The 13,138-nt window shown below is 38.3% G+C and overlaps 1 protein-coding gene across 1 annotated transcript in view; it reads left to right on the top strand.

The window, feature by feature from the left end:
- CEP135 (centrosomal protein 135) overlaps positions 1 to 13,138 on the top strand; it is a 66,813-nt gene that overhangs the window by 3,236 nt on the left and 50,439 nt on the right. The window contains exons 2-5 of the mRNA XM_003798800.2: positions 591 to 748; positions 2,803 to 2,993; positions 4,554 to 4,721; positions 10,662 to 10,803. Coding sequence (XP_003798848.1) covers positions 636 to 748; positions 2,803 to 2,993; positions 4,554 to 4,721; positions 10,662 to 10,803 — 614 coding nt within the window. The 5' untranslated portion in view covers positions 591 to 635. The remainder of the gene's footprint in view (positions 1 to 590; positions 749 to 2,802; positions 2,994 to 4,553; positions 4,722 to 10,661; positions 10,804 to 13,138) is intronic.

Genomic DNA, 13,138 nt, shown 5'->3' with positions numbered 1-13,138 from the left:
TGAGCTATAGGCGCCGAGCCTCTTTTCCTATTCTTAATGGAATATGTATTTCGATAAATAGACATTTTACATTTTGAAGAAGTCTAATTTACCAAATATTTCTTTTATGTTTAGTACTTTTTTTCTTTTTTTTGCTTGTACGAAAGGTCTTTATTGGTGGGGGGAGGGAGGCTGCAGAGCAGCAGCGAGGAGGAGAGAGATAAGGAGAGAGAGGGGAGGGAAGAGAGAGAGAATAGAGTGAGGGGGAAGACGGGAGAGAGGGAGAAGGCAGGCAGAAGGAGGCGGGAGAGAGCTATGTTTAGGACTTTTAAGAGAAGGCTCCCAATGAATTCTCTGCCTTCCTCAGGCTTGGGAGAATCTTCTGTTTTCTTCTAGAAGCTTTATTTTTTTAACTTTTACATTTAGTTTTATGAAGAGATACTTATTTTAATGTAGGAACAGGAATATTACAAGGATTGGATTTAAATCTGAATCTTCCAGAAGACTGCCCACCTAAAGAGAAACAAAAGCTAATTTTTTTCATATGAAAAAACTTTTTTTCTTACTGTGAAACAACAATAATATAATTGTATTTCATTCTTTTCTTTTAGGACTTTAATTTCTAGAAGTGAATAAAACTGATTTTGGAAGACAGGATGACTACAGCTATAGAAAGAAAGTATGCTCATATTAGAAAAAGATTGGATCAGCTGGGTTACCGCCACACTCTGACAGTGGAGAGTTTACCGTTAGTAGAAAAACTTTTCAGGTAAAGACAAAAATACAATTGTCAACCTATATAATCCTCAATCCGCTTACATGGTTTCTGATTGCACTTCAGTAGAGAAAACAGTATATTTTTGAAAAGTCCTTAAAATCATCTGCATCTCACCTAATCTTCCTTAGATCCCACTCCCTTGTCCTCAATCAAGGTTTACTGTAACTTTTAGTTTATTGTAACTTTTTACTTTATAAACTTTTTAATTTTAACAGTTTGACTGTTGTATAATAGCATAAACATGGCTGCACGTTTTTTCTCTATATCATTCTATAAGCTATTTTCTATTTTTTCTTTATATCCTTATTCTACAAGCTTTTTTCTATTTTTAAAATTTTTTACTTTTTAATCTTTTCTGTGAAATCTAAGATACAAACACACACATAAGTCGAGGCTTACACAGGGTCGGGATCATCAAGACATCATTATGCAATTAGAATTTTTTTTTTTTTTTTTTGCAGTTTTTGGCTGGGGCTGGGTTTGAACCTGCCCTACTATGGGGCCAGTGCCCTACTCCTTGAGCCATAGGCACTGCCCTATGCAATGAGAATTTTTCAGCTCCTTTATACACATAGTCTTACCAAGCCCTCGTTGTGTCTGCTGTCCATCATCAACTGAAGACATCATTTTATGTTAATAATGGTTCTCTAATATGTTGTTGATCATTACTTTAGCAGCTATCTGTTACCTTGACTGAAAAGTTCTTGGTGACTTTTTTTCACAAGAGCTACTTTGGAGCGCTTTGAGACTGGATCAGGGAGGTTGTTTAGGAATTACTTGTAGCAGAGATACAAGCGACGATGATGGAAAGAATGGATAAAGATGGCCAGCTGAGCCCCTCGTGATCTAGTTCCTGCTTCTCCTGCAGCTTCATCTCCCACGTGTTAAACCACTTGAAGTGTCTGAAATACACATGTGTGCATCCTCATCTTTGGTCCCTGTGTGCTGTTCCATCTGCCTGTAGGGTTCCTTTCTTTTCTCCCTCTTCCCTTACCGTTGGGCCTGGTTAACTTCTCAGTTTACATGTCCTCCAGGACTCTTTTACGTTTGTTACTAGTTACCTTAACTACATGTCATTGTTGAAACTTGTTTATGATTCTTTTAGAATGCAAACTCCATGAGACCAGAAACTCTGACTTTATCCCTGCTGTACGGACAGGTTGAACATATAGTGGGCACTAAAGTATTTGTTGACTTTATCACATGTTATCATAATTTTATGACAAACTGTCAAAAAGCTCCGTGATGGTGAGGACTTTTTTGTGTTCCCTGTTCAATAATATTTACTGAGTAAACAGGTCTGTGGTCTCAGAGGTGAGGGACTAGATCTTATTGATTGTGCTTCTAAGGCTTAGCATGTAGCAGATACTCAGATATTTGCTTAATGATCAAATCTCACAGATTCTGTAGGATTAATTGGACATGGGACATGAACAAGAGGGGAGATCCAAAGATGATTCTAACATGTATATATTTCATAATCTTGTTTTGAGAAGTTTTTTAGGACGTCCTAATACCTTGGAACAATTCTAGTGTTCCTTTCTTTATAAATTTTGATCTCATTTCACATTAACATAGTCATGTGTCACTTAACGATGAGTATGCATTCTGAAAATGTGTCTGAAGGCAATTTCATCTTTGTGCAAGCATCTAGAATGTACTTCTATAACCTAGATGGCATCGCCTTCTAGACACCTAGACAGCATGGTATAGCTTATTGCTTATAGACTATAAACCTTTATAGCCTGTTACTATATGGAATACTGTAGGCTGTTGTAACACACTGGTAAGTGTTTTTGTACTTAAATATATGTAAACACAGGAAAGGTAACAGTGTCGTGCTACAACCTTCTATCAGCTATGACTAATGAATAGGAATTTTTAGCTTCATTGCAATCTGATGCCACCACCATCTTCTGTGTGATTTGTCCTTGACTGAAACGTCATTCTGCACCTCATGTCTGTATTTTAGGAATATGTTTTTAGTTACTAGAAAGTTAATGTAATGTTTCCTTGTATTTACATTTTCTGTCCTTTAATTTTAGTGACCTAGTTCATACAACAGAAAGCCTTCGGCAGTCAAAATTATCTACTGTGAAAGCTGAAAAAGACAGTGCCAATTTTGATTTTGTTTTGGAACCCTATAAACTTGAAAATACAAGGTTGAGTAAGGAAAATAATGAATTATACCTGGAGTTAATGAAACTGAGAGAACACTCCGACCAACACATTAAAGGTAAATGAAAATTTGATAATTTTTAGCATGTAAGATCTTTTACCATTTTTGTTTTGTATGTAGGAAAGGCTAAGGTCTAATTTTAAAACCGTGGACTAGAAAATACAGTAGTTCTTCTCCTAATAGCTCCTGAAATACTGTGAGTGTAGAGTGTGTTAAAGAGTTCCTGGGGAGGAAAATAAATATGTGGAAGAGATTTTCAGAATTAAAGTTGCTACAGAGAGTATGAAATACTATAACTGAAGAAATGTTCTTAAAACAACTTTTGTTTTTTCTCTTACTGAAAAGTATAAAGTAAGGTGAAAGCTATATATCACTCTGATTGTTTAATAGTTGATGTTTGAGCAGGGAGGTAGAATGGGATCTTTTTTTTTTGTTTTGTTTTTTTGTTTTAGACAAAGTCTCCCTGTGTTGCCCTTGGCAGAGTGCTGTGGCATTATAGCTCACAGCAACCTCAAACTCTTGGGCTTAAGCAATTCTCTTGCCTCAGCCTCCCAAGTAGCTGGAACTACAGGCGCCTGCCACAACACCTGGGTGTTAGGGTGTTTTTTGTTGTACTTGTCATTGTTTAACTTGCCTGGGTCAGGTTCAGACCCGCTAGCCTTGGTGTATGTGGCTGGCACTGTAACCACTGTGCTACTGGCGCTGAGCCTAGGTGGAAACTTTCAAATTGTTTTTTTTAAAGCATTTTATTCATTTATTTATTTTTGCAGTTTTGGGCCAGGGCTAGGTTTGAACCCGCCACCTCTGGCATATGGGGCCGGTGCCCTACTCCTTTGAGCCACAGGTGCTGCCCCGAAGCTTTCAAATTGATACGACTTTTTATATTGTCTTAACTTTAAAAACATGGATTTCCTGATTTTAAAATAAAAAAATTAAGAATAGTGTTTTTGGTAAACACAGAGTCTGGCTATATTGCTCTGTTGAGTCTTCAATTCCCAGCTTTCAGCAATTTCCCTACCTCAGCCTCCTAAAATGCTGAGTTTATAGACATGAGCTACTGTGCCTCGCCTGTAAGACTATTTTAAAGATCAGTAAATCAACCTGGCACATAGCGAGACTCCATCTCTACAAGAAGTAGAAAAATTAACCAGGCATGGTGATATATGCCCGTAGACCCAGCTACTTGGGAGACTGAGGCAGGATTGTTAGGGCCCAGAAGTTTAAGGTTGCAGTGAGCTATGATCATGTTACTGCATTCCAGCCTGGGTAACAGAGTAAGACTTTGTCTTTAAAAAGATAAAATGAAGGTGGGTGTGGTAGCTCAGACCTAGTACCCTGGGAGGCCGAGGTGGGTGGATTGCTTGGGCTCATGAGTTTGAGACCAGCCTGAACAAGAGTGAGGCACCATCCCTATTAAAAATAGAAAAACTATTAGCCAAGCATTTGTAGTCCCAGCTACTGGGAAGGCTGAGGCAAGAGAGACTCTCGAGCCCGAGAGTTTGAGGGTGCTGTGAGCTGTGTTGATGCCATAGCGCTCTACCCAGTGCTACAGAGTGAGACTCTTCTCAAAAATAATAAAATAAGATAAAATAACCTTCGAATCTCTTTCATTTTAAGAGTTGAAAACTACACTGAAGAAGAATACACGTGAAACATCTGATCTCAAATTTCTAAATACCCAGTATGTTCATAAACTCAAACTTTTGGAGAAAGAGAGCAAAGCTAAGAATGAAAAAATTCAACAACTTCAAGAAAAGAATTTACAAGCTGTAGTCCAAACTCCTGGTAAATCCATTCCTTTTGAAAACAAATTACACACATTTAACCTTTTAAAGTTACTAAAACTGTTTATTGAAATAGGACTTTGGATTTTCATTCCCAGACATGTGAATTTGAAAAGATTTAGCTGGGTGTGGTGGTGTGTGCCTATATCTTACCTACTTAGGAGGCTGAGGGACTAAGATGTATCGAGCACAGGAATTTGAGGGTACAATGAGCTATGATCCGGCCATTGCACTCCACCTTGGGCAACAGTGAGACCATGTCTCTAAGATAGAGGTGTAGATAGATAGATAGATAGATAGAAAGATAGGTGGATGGAAATAGATAGCTATATTGGGTAACTTTTTGATTTATTTCTGAAGACTCAGATAATATTTTATACATGTGTTTAGAAACTTAGATAGTAATAGCTTTTTAGATACAAGTGGCCTAATTTCAGTGCCCAAAGTTTTATTTCCCTAATCACTATTTTTAATTCTTTTTTCTGTTAGTTATTATTATTATGACTTCAATCATAAAAGTAGTAGATAACTCAAAGCATTTGGAAATCATATACTTTCTTAGTTTATCTTGCTATTTTTAGTACTATACTCAGTAGTTCTAGAGCAAAAAATAAGGAAGTGATGGGCCCTATCCAAAGTTGGTGGTCGGTCAACAGGTGGTGGAAGAATCTCTAATCCCAGTGGGATCAAGATTATGGAGGCCCTTGGATTTTGAGCCTGGATAGAGACAGGAATTAAAGAGCACAGTGAGGACTGGAAGTAATTTGGTTAGAGTGAAGTTTGCAGTCAAAAGGGAGTTTCAGTATTGAGGATCTAGTTGGTACAGTTGTGATGATGACAGAGTCCAGACCACAGTCATGTGATTGTGTGCCTGTAGCTGAGTGGAGAAGAGACTTTTGGCAGTGGAGAGATGAGAACTGTGAGGCCAGGGTTGGGAAGGAATCTGTGGGGCTTGAGATGGCACAAGAAATGAGATGGCTGCAAGGGCTGGGAGCCAAGGGCAGAAAAGGTGGTGAAAGTGGGAGGATCTCAGAAAGTAAGTAGAAGATTAAGGTAAAAAAGAAAATAGTCAGGTTTCCTGAGCAAATCCTAGGACAGATTCAGGAGAGATACAAGATGTTAAATAATAGAATTTAGCAACCGAATGTGATAGATTTGAGAAGTAGAAGCATTCCCAGATTTCAGTTTCAAGTGAATTAGTAGTTCATGGTACTATTTCTCAAGATAGGAAACGTGGAAAGTGGAGTGAAGTCTCCTTTTGAGCGAGTTGAGTATATTATCCCCACAGAACGTTCATGCTGAAACCTTTAGTAAGCAGTGGAATGTATATGTCTGTCTCACTATCTCAGAAGTGTGTACCCAGGTGGAGATTCAAATTTGAGAGTGACTAGAGTGTTAGGGATGTGGTAGGAATTATCTAGTAAGCTTCCGTAACCTGGGAACAGAAGAGAACTAAAGCCAGACTAGGGAAACTGTATGTAGGGAACTAGAAGAAGAAGCGAGTTTTTGAAAGAAACAGAGGAATCAAGCGAGGAGGAAGGGCATGCGGTAAAGGCAGTGGTTAGCTCTGTTTAGATGTAGAGTATAAACTGCCATGGAACTGCCTCTGGCTCAATTTCTTCATCCTTAAAACTGGAGACAGGAGGAAAATTGTGAATTATATTTGTTCTTCATGGGGATTTTTCATTTTTCAAGTGTACTTCTGATCTTGGCATGATGCTTAAAAAAGTAAATTATCAATGTTGGGAGGGGGCTGTTTGTTTTGTCTTTTGAGACACAGTTTCACTCTGGGTAGAGTGCTGTGGCTTCATAGCTCCCAGTAACCTCAAACTCTTAGGTTCAAGTGATCCTCTTGCCACCATCTCCCAAGTAGCTGGGACTACAGGTGCTCACCATAACACTTGGCTAGTTTCTCTATTTTTTTTTTTATTGGAAAGGGGGCCTTGCTCTTGTGGAGGCTGGTCTTAAATTCCTGAGCTCAGGCAGTCCATCCGCCTCAGCCTCCCAGAATGCTAGGATTACAGGCATGAGCCACTGCACTCAGCTTATTGATGTGTTGTAGACCAAGATAATATAGTATATCTACCTATACGAAAATTTACTCCTGGTACTTAATTAAAAATAATTAAGAAAATATTCCCTATTAATTCACTTTATAGCATGGCTTTGTTTTACAGATGACATTCCCTTGTATTCTAATTTTGTTGCTTAAAATTTCAGTCATCTGATCTTTTGACATACTATCTTAATAATTATCTTTTGTAATTGATATACAATAGTTGTACATATTTTGGATGTACATGGGATATTTTGATACAAGCGTACAGTGTTCAATGATCAAATCAGGGTAATTGGGATATCCATTAACCTCAAACATGTATCCTTGTGTTGGGTACATTACAGGTCTTCTCTTATAGCTGTTTTAAAGTATACAATGAATTGTTGTTAAGTGTAATTTTCCTACTGTGCTGTCAAATGGTAGAATTTATTCCTTCTGTGTTTTTATGCCCCTTAACTGACTTCTCTTCATCCTTACACTTCCCTTCCCAGCCCCTAGTAACCACCAGTCAACTCTCTACCTCTGCGAGGTCCCCTTTTTTAGCCCCCTCATATGAGTGAGAGCATGTGACATTTATTTTTCTCTTCCTGGCTGATTTCAGATGACCTCCAGTTTCATCCATGTTGCTGCAAAAAGCATTTCATTCCTTCTTATGGTTGAGTAATATCCCTTTGTTCATATGTACCACATTTTCTTTATACATTTATTGTTGATTCTATTTCTTGGCTATTGAGAATAGTGCTGCAATAAATAAGGGAGTGCAGCTATCTTTAAAATACCCCAATTTCCTTTCCTTTGGATATATGAGATTGCTGGATCATACGGTAAGTTCTACTTTTACCTTTCTGAGAAGCCTCCATCCAGTTTTGCACAGTGGGTGTACTACTTTACCTTTCCCCCAAAGGTGTACAAGTGTTCCCCTTTCTCCTCTGTGTGTATTTTTAGTGTGTATATTTTCTTGCTGCCGTAAGCTCCTGGCTTGACAGCTCTCTTCTAGTAATGATTTCTTGAGCTCATAATACCAAATACCACAAGGCACGCTGAGCTTTTCTTCTTGCCAAAGTCTCATCCTCATGTAGTGGAGGAACAGTTTGAATCTCAGCAGATAGATGAGTCTTGGAGGTATTGCGGGTTCCATTGCACACCATTGCATTGAAGTGAATCCTGTAATAAAGTGAGCCGTACACATTATTTTCTTCTCCAGTACATGTAAAAGTTTTGTCTACCCTATACTGTAGGCTGTTAACTATAATTATGTCTAAAAAAAATGTATAGACATTAATTAAGAAGTGCTTCGTTGGTCCTGGTATGGTCGCTCACGCTTATAATCCTAGCACTTCGGGAGACTGAAGTAGGGGGATCTCTTGAGCCCACAAGTTGGAGGTTGTAGTAAGCTGTGATGATGCCACTGTACTGTAGCCTGGGTGACGGACTGAGACCCTGTCCACCCTCCCCCCAAAAAGGCTTTATTGCTAACAATTGGTAATGATCATCTTCAGTAAGTCTTCAGTAATGTTTTGGCTGGTGGAGGATTTTTGACTCGATGGGGATGGTTGCTGACTGACCAGGTGGTAGTTGCTGAAAGTTGAAGTAGCTGTGGCAATTTCTTAAAGTAAGACAACAACGAAGTTTACTGTATGAATTGGCTCTTCCTTCCATGAAAGGTTTCTTTGTAGCATGTGATAATATTTGATAGCATTTTACCCACAGGAAAACTTATTTCAAAATTGGACTCAATTCTCTCCAACCCTCCCTCTGCTTTATCAACTAAGTTTCTATACGTGGCTAGTGGTCATGTCAGCAGTGCCCACAGAATTTTCACCAGAAGTAGATTCTGTCTCAAGAAACTACTCTTTGCTCATCCATAAGAAGCAACTTCTCAACCATTCACATTTTATCATGATACTGCTTCAATTTAATTATATCATTGATCTTCTAATTCTGGTTCTCTTGCATTTTCCACCATGTGGGCAGTGACTTCCCCCTCTGACATCTTGAACCCCTCAAAGACATCCATGAGGCTTAGAAACAGAGTCTTCCAAACTCTTGTTAATGTTGATATTTTGACCACCTCCCGTGAATCAGGAATGTTCTTAATGTCTAGAATGGTGAATCTTGTCCAAAAGGTTTTCAAGTTACTTTGCCCAGATCCGTCAGAGGAATCACAGTTTTTGGCAGCTGTAGCCTTATGAAATACATGTATTTCTTAAATAACAGGACTTGAAAGCTGAAATTACTCCTGATGCATGGCCTGCAGAGTGGATGTTGTGTTAGCGGGCATGGAAATATTATTCAAATCCTTGTACATGATCAATGAATAGATGTTCAAAGGAATCTTTTTTTCTGCACAGTAGGTTTTAATACTGGGCCTAAAATATTCAGTTAGCCATGCTGTGACAGATGTGTGTCATCTAGGCTTTGTTGTTCATTTATAGAGCACGGGCAGAGTAGATTTAGCATAATTTTTAAGAGTCTTAGAATTTTGAGAATGGTAAGTGAAAACTGGCTTGAACTTAAAGTCACCAGCTGTGTTTCCCACTTAGAAGAAAGTTAGTCTGCCCTTGGAAGCCAGGCATTACCTTCTCTAGCTATGAACTCCTAGGCAGTATCTTTTTCCAGTAGAAGGCTGTTGTTTATTGTAGCCACCTTCAGCAGTGATCCTAGCTGGATCTTCTGGATAACTTGCTGCAGTTTCTCCATCCGTCCTTGCTGCTTTACCTTACCCTTTTATGTTATGGGGTTGAGTTCTCCTTTAAACCTCCTGTTCCAACCTCTGCTAGCTTCCAGCTATTCCTCTGCAGCTTTCTCACCTCTCAGCCTTTATAGTAGCGGTTCTTAACCTGTGGGTTGCAACCCCTTTTTAACAATGAAAATACATTGCAGCATTAGGAAGGTCGAGAACCACTGCTTTATAGAATCCAGGGGAGTTAGGTCCTTGCTCTGGATTAGGCTTTGGTGAGGGGAATATTGTGGCTGATTTGATCTGTCCACACCCCTAAAACTTTCTCCATTGCTTTCTGATCATTTGCGTGTTCACTGAAGTAGCACTTTTAATTTCCTTCAAGAGCTTTTCCTTTGCATTCACATCTTGGCTAACTGTTCTGTGGGAAGGGCATGGCTTTTGGCCTGTGTTGCCTTTTGACACGCCTTTCTCACTAAACTTAATCATTTCTAGCTTTTGATTTAAAGTGAGAGATGTGTAACTTCTTTTCACTTGGACACTTTAGAGGCCATTCTAGGGTTGTGATTGGCCTAATTTCAGTATTGTTGTGTTTCAGGGAATAGGGAGGCCGAAGGAAAGGGAAAGAGGCGGGGGAACGGCCGGTGGAGAAGTCAGGATGTGCACAGCATGTCTTGATTAAGTTCAGTGTCTTATACGGGTCTGGTTCATAGCTCTCCAAAACATTTACAATAATAGCATCAAAGACCACCATTACAGAAATTATAATAATTAAAAATTCGGAACAATCGTGAGAATTACCAAAATACGACACTGAAACATGAGCACATGCTTTTGGGAAATGGCATGGATAGACTTGCTTCCTGCAGATGCCAGACGCCTTCAGTTTGTAAAAAAAAAAAAAAAAAATGCAGCATCTGTGAAGTGCAACAATGTGTAGCACAGTAAAATGCGGTATGGCTGTATGTGCCAAGTATGCAGACATATAAAAGTTGTTTTAGAACCATGTCTTGTTGAGGTTGTCAAGAATGCTTTGTTTGATTAAAGACACGGGTGGGTATTTACATATAAGGGAGAAAATATTTTATCACTATGTAATATGAACTAGAGACATACTTTATAACAAAACATTAACCTGGACTATTTGACTCTAAGGCAATGTTCATCTTCTTAATTTTTAAGACATTCACTCATTTTTTTAGGTGGCAAGAAAAGAAGCATTGCTTTTAGGCGGCAGCGTATGCAAATTGATGAACCAGTTCCTCCCTCTGAAGTCAGTTCCTATCCAGTTCCCCAGCCAGAAGACCCTTACATTGCAGATCTCCTGCAAGTGGCTGATAACAGGTGCATTAAATAAGTTTTTGTTGGCTTGTGTTAAGTGATTACTTCATTATTGGTTAAGTTTCTTGGTAGGACAACTTTTGTCTTGTTAAATCTCCAGCCTTTAGCAGAGAATTTTTCACAAGCACTCAATAAATACTTTTTGAAAGATACACGGTATTTTTACTTGTTTTGAAATTTTGATTTCAAGTAAGTTGTATATCTGAGGTTTCTGTCCATACTTGTGTTCAAGTAATTTAGCAGCTTTTTCACTAGAGTAGCTTTGAAAGCTTTGTAGCTCTTACATCTTCAAGTAAGAGTTGAACAAAACATTTATAACAAAACATTAACCTGGACTATTTGATTCTAAGGCAATGTTCATCTTCTTAATTTTTTAAGGCATTCGCTTATTTTTTTAGGTGGCAAGAAGCAGTGCTTTTTTTTTTAAAGCTACAGTCTTTCTCTGTTGCCCAGCCTGGGGTGCAGTGGTGCAATCCTAGCTCAATGTAGCCTTGATCTCCTGAACTTAAGTGATCTTCCTGCCTTTGCTTCCCAGGTAGCTGGCACCACAGGCTGTTATCTTTTCCAGAACCTGTATTACTGGAAAAGATATAGCTGGAACCACAGGCTGTTATCTTTTCCAGACTGTTATCCTGGCTGTTATCTTTTCCAGAACCTGTACTACTTCACACTTCTGTCAAATGCTAGTTCGACATGAATAGATTATAACTGGATTTGAAATTCTTGTTTCCTTCTCTAGCTTCATGTTTCTATTTCCTTAAAATTAGAATCGCATATACATTCTATTTATTTGAAACTTCATAAAGCCACCTAGACAGAGGGCACTATGTGTATAGTGAGGATATAAAGATAAATAAAATAGTGTTGCTGCTTTTGAGAAGCTTGCAGTCCAGTAGTATAATTGAGACAAGAGAAATACTCAAATGCCATTAAGAAAGTGGTAAGAGGTTTAAAGGAGGGTGCAAGCCCTAGTGGCAGCCTCTGCAGGGCCAGCTGCAGAAGCTTTTCAAACTGTGGAATACCCTAGTGGAAATAATTGATGCAGATAACTTTTTTTTTTTTTTTTGAGACAGAATTCACTGTATTGCTTTTGGTAAGTAGAGTGTCGTGGCATCACAGCTCACAGCAACCTCAAACTTCTGGGCTTAAGCAATTCTCTTGCCTCAGCCTCCCAAGTACCTGGGACTACAGGCGCCTGCCACAACACTCGGCTATTTTTATTTTTTTTTATTTTATTTTATCTTATTTTTTTTGTTGTTGCAGATGTCAGTGTTGTTTTAGCTGGCCTGGGGTGGATTCAAACGCGCTGGCCTCAATGTATGTGACTGGTGCTATACCCACTTAGCTATGGGCGCTGCCCAGGTAACTTTTTATTTTGTAGATTATACAGAGGATATAGGAGATTTTTTTCAGTTTATTATCTCAGCATAATAATCTAAAAAAAAGGTTCTAATTAGGTTCTCTTTACTTATTTTCATAGTATATTATGTACCTGTATTTATATAATTACCTGACCTTAACCATGAAATATCTTGTCTTATTCTTTTGTTCAAATTATTATCTAGGACCTTTCAGACTGTGTGTTACTGCTATTTAAGAAGTTAATTGGGCTGTATAATCTGTTTTGATTATCTTGTTCCCATTAGTTGACACATGCACATTTTGTTAGTATGCAGTCCTGCATTTCTAGGAGCACAGTTGCTTACCCACTCTTCTCCTAAAACAGGATGAGTGAAAACTTTGGTTCTGGTGGTAGCAGGGACAAGCTGTATCCAGCCTCATTATTCTGCTCCATGGAAAATAGCTCTTAATAGCAGACCTGGTTTCAGGCTTCATCTTTCTAATATGAAAGTGGATTGTGTCATATTTATGTAGTACAAATAGATTTGAATACTTGCAGAATTCCCATAGTTTGGACAAAATCTTGATTCTGTGAGAATTAACAAGTTCCAGAGTGAAGAGTTTTTATTATAGTTACTGGGAAAATTAGAGCATTACTCCATATTTTCCTTCTCTTTAGGGTGGCAGAGTAGTTAGTTAGATAATACCAGGTTGCTCAGTGTCAAAATAAACACTTAGTTTCTTATTTCACTTAGTGTTGTGATTTTTGGGCTAGACCTTCAGTTTTCTGAACTTAAGAGTTGGCAACAATACTTCCAAGAGTTGTCCCTGAGGATCAAATGAAATAGTAATGTGTTTCATTGCGTGATGTATCCTGAGTTTCAAATTATTTACCACACAGTTTATCTAAACTCACAAAATTGACTGTCCACAATGATGTGCTATATATCTGTATTTTTATATATATATATATATATTTTTTTTTTTTTTTTTTTTT

Source organism: Otolemur garnettii, unplaced genomic scaffold, assembly GCF_000181295.1.
Source record: "Otolemur garnettii isolate 467f Iridium unplaced genomic scaffold, OtoGar3 scaffold00141, whole genome shotgun sequence".
NCBI lineage: Eukaryota > Metazoa > Chordata > Mammalia > Primates > Galagidae > Otolemur > Otolemur garnettii.
The sequence above is the reverse complement of the archived record's forward strand: the minus strand, read 5'-3'. Positions and strand labels throughout refer to the sequence as shown.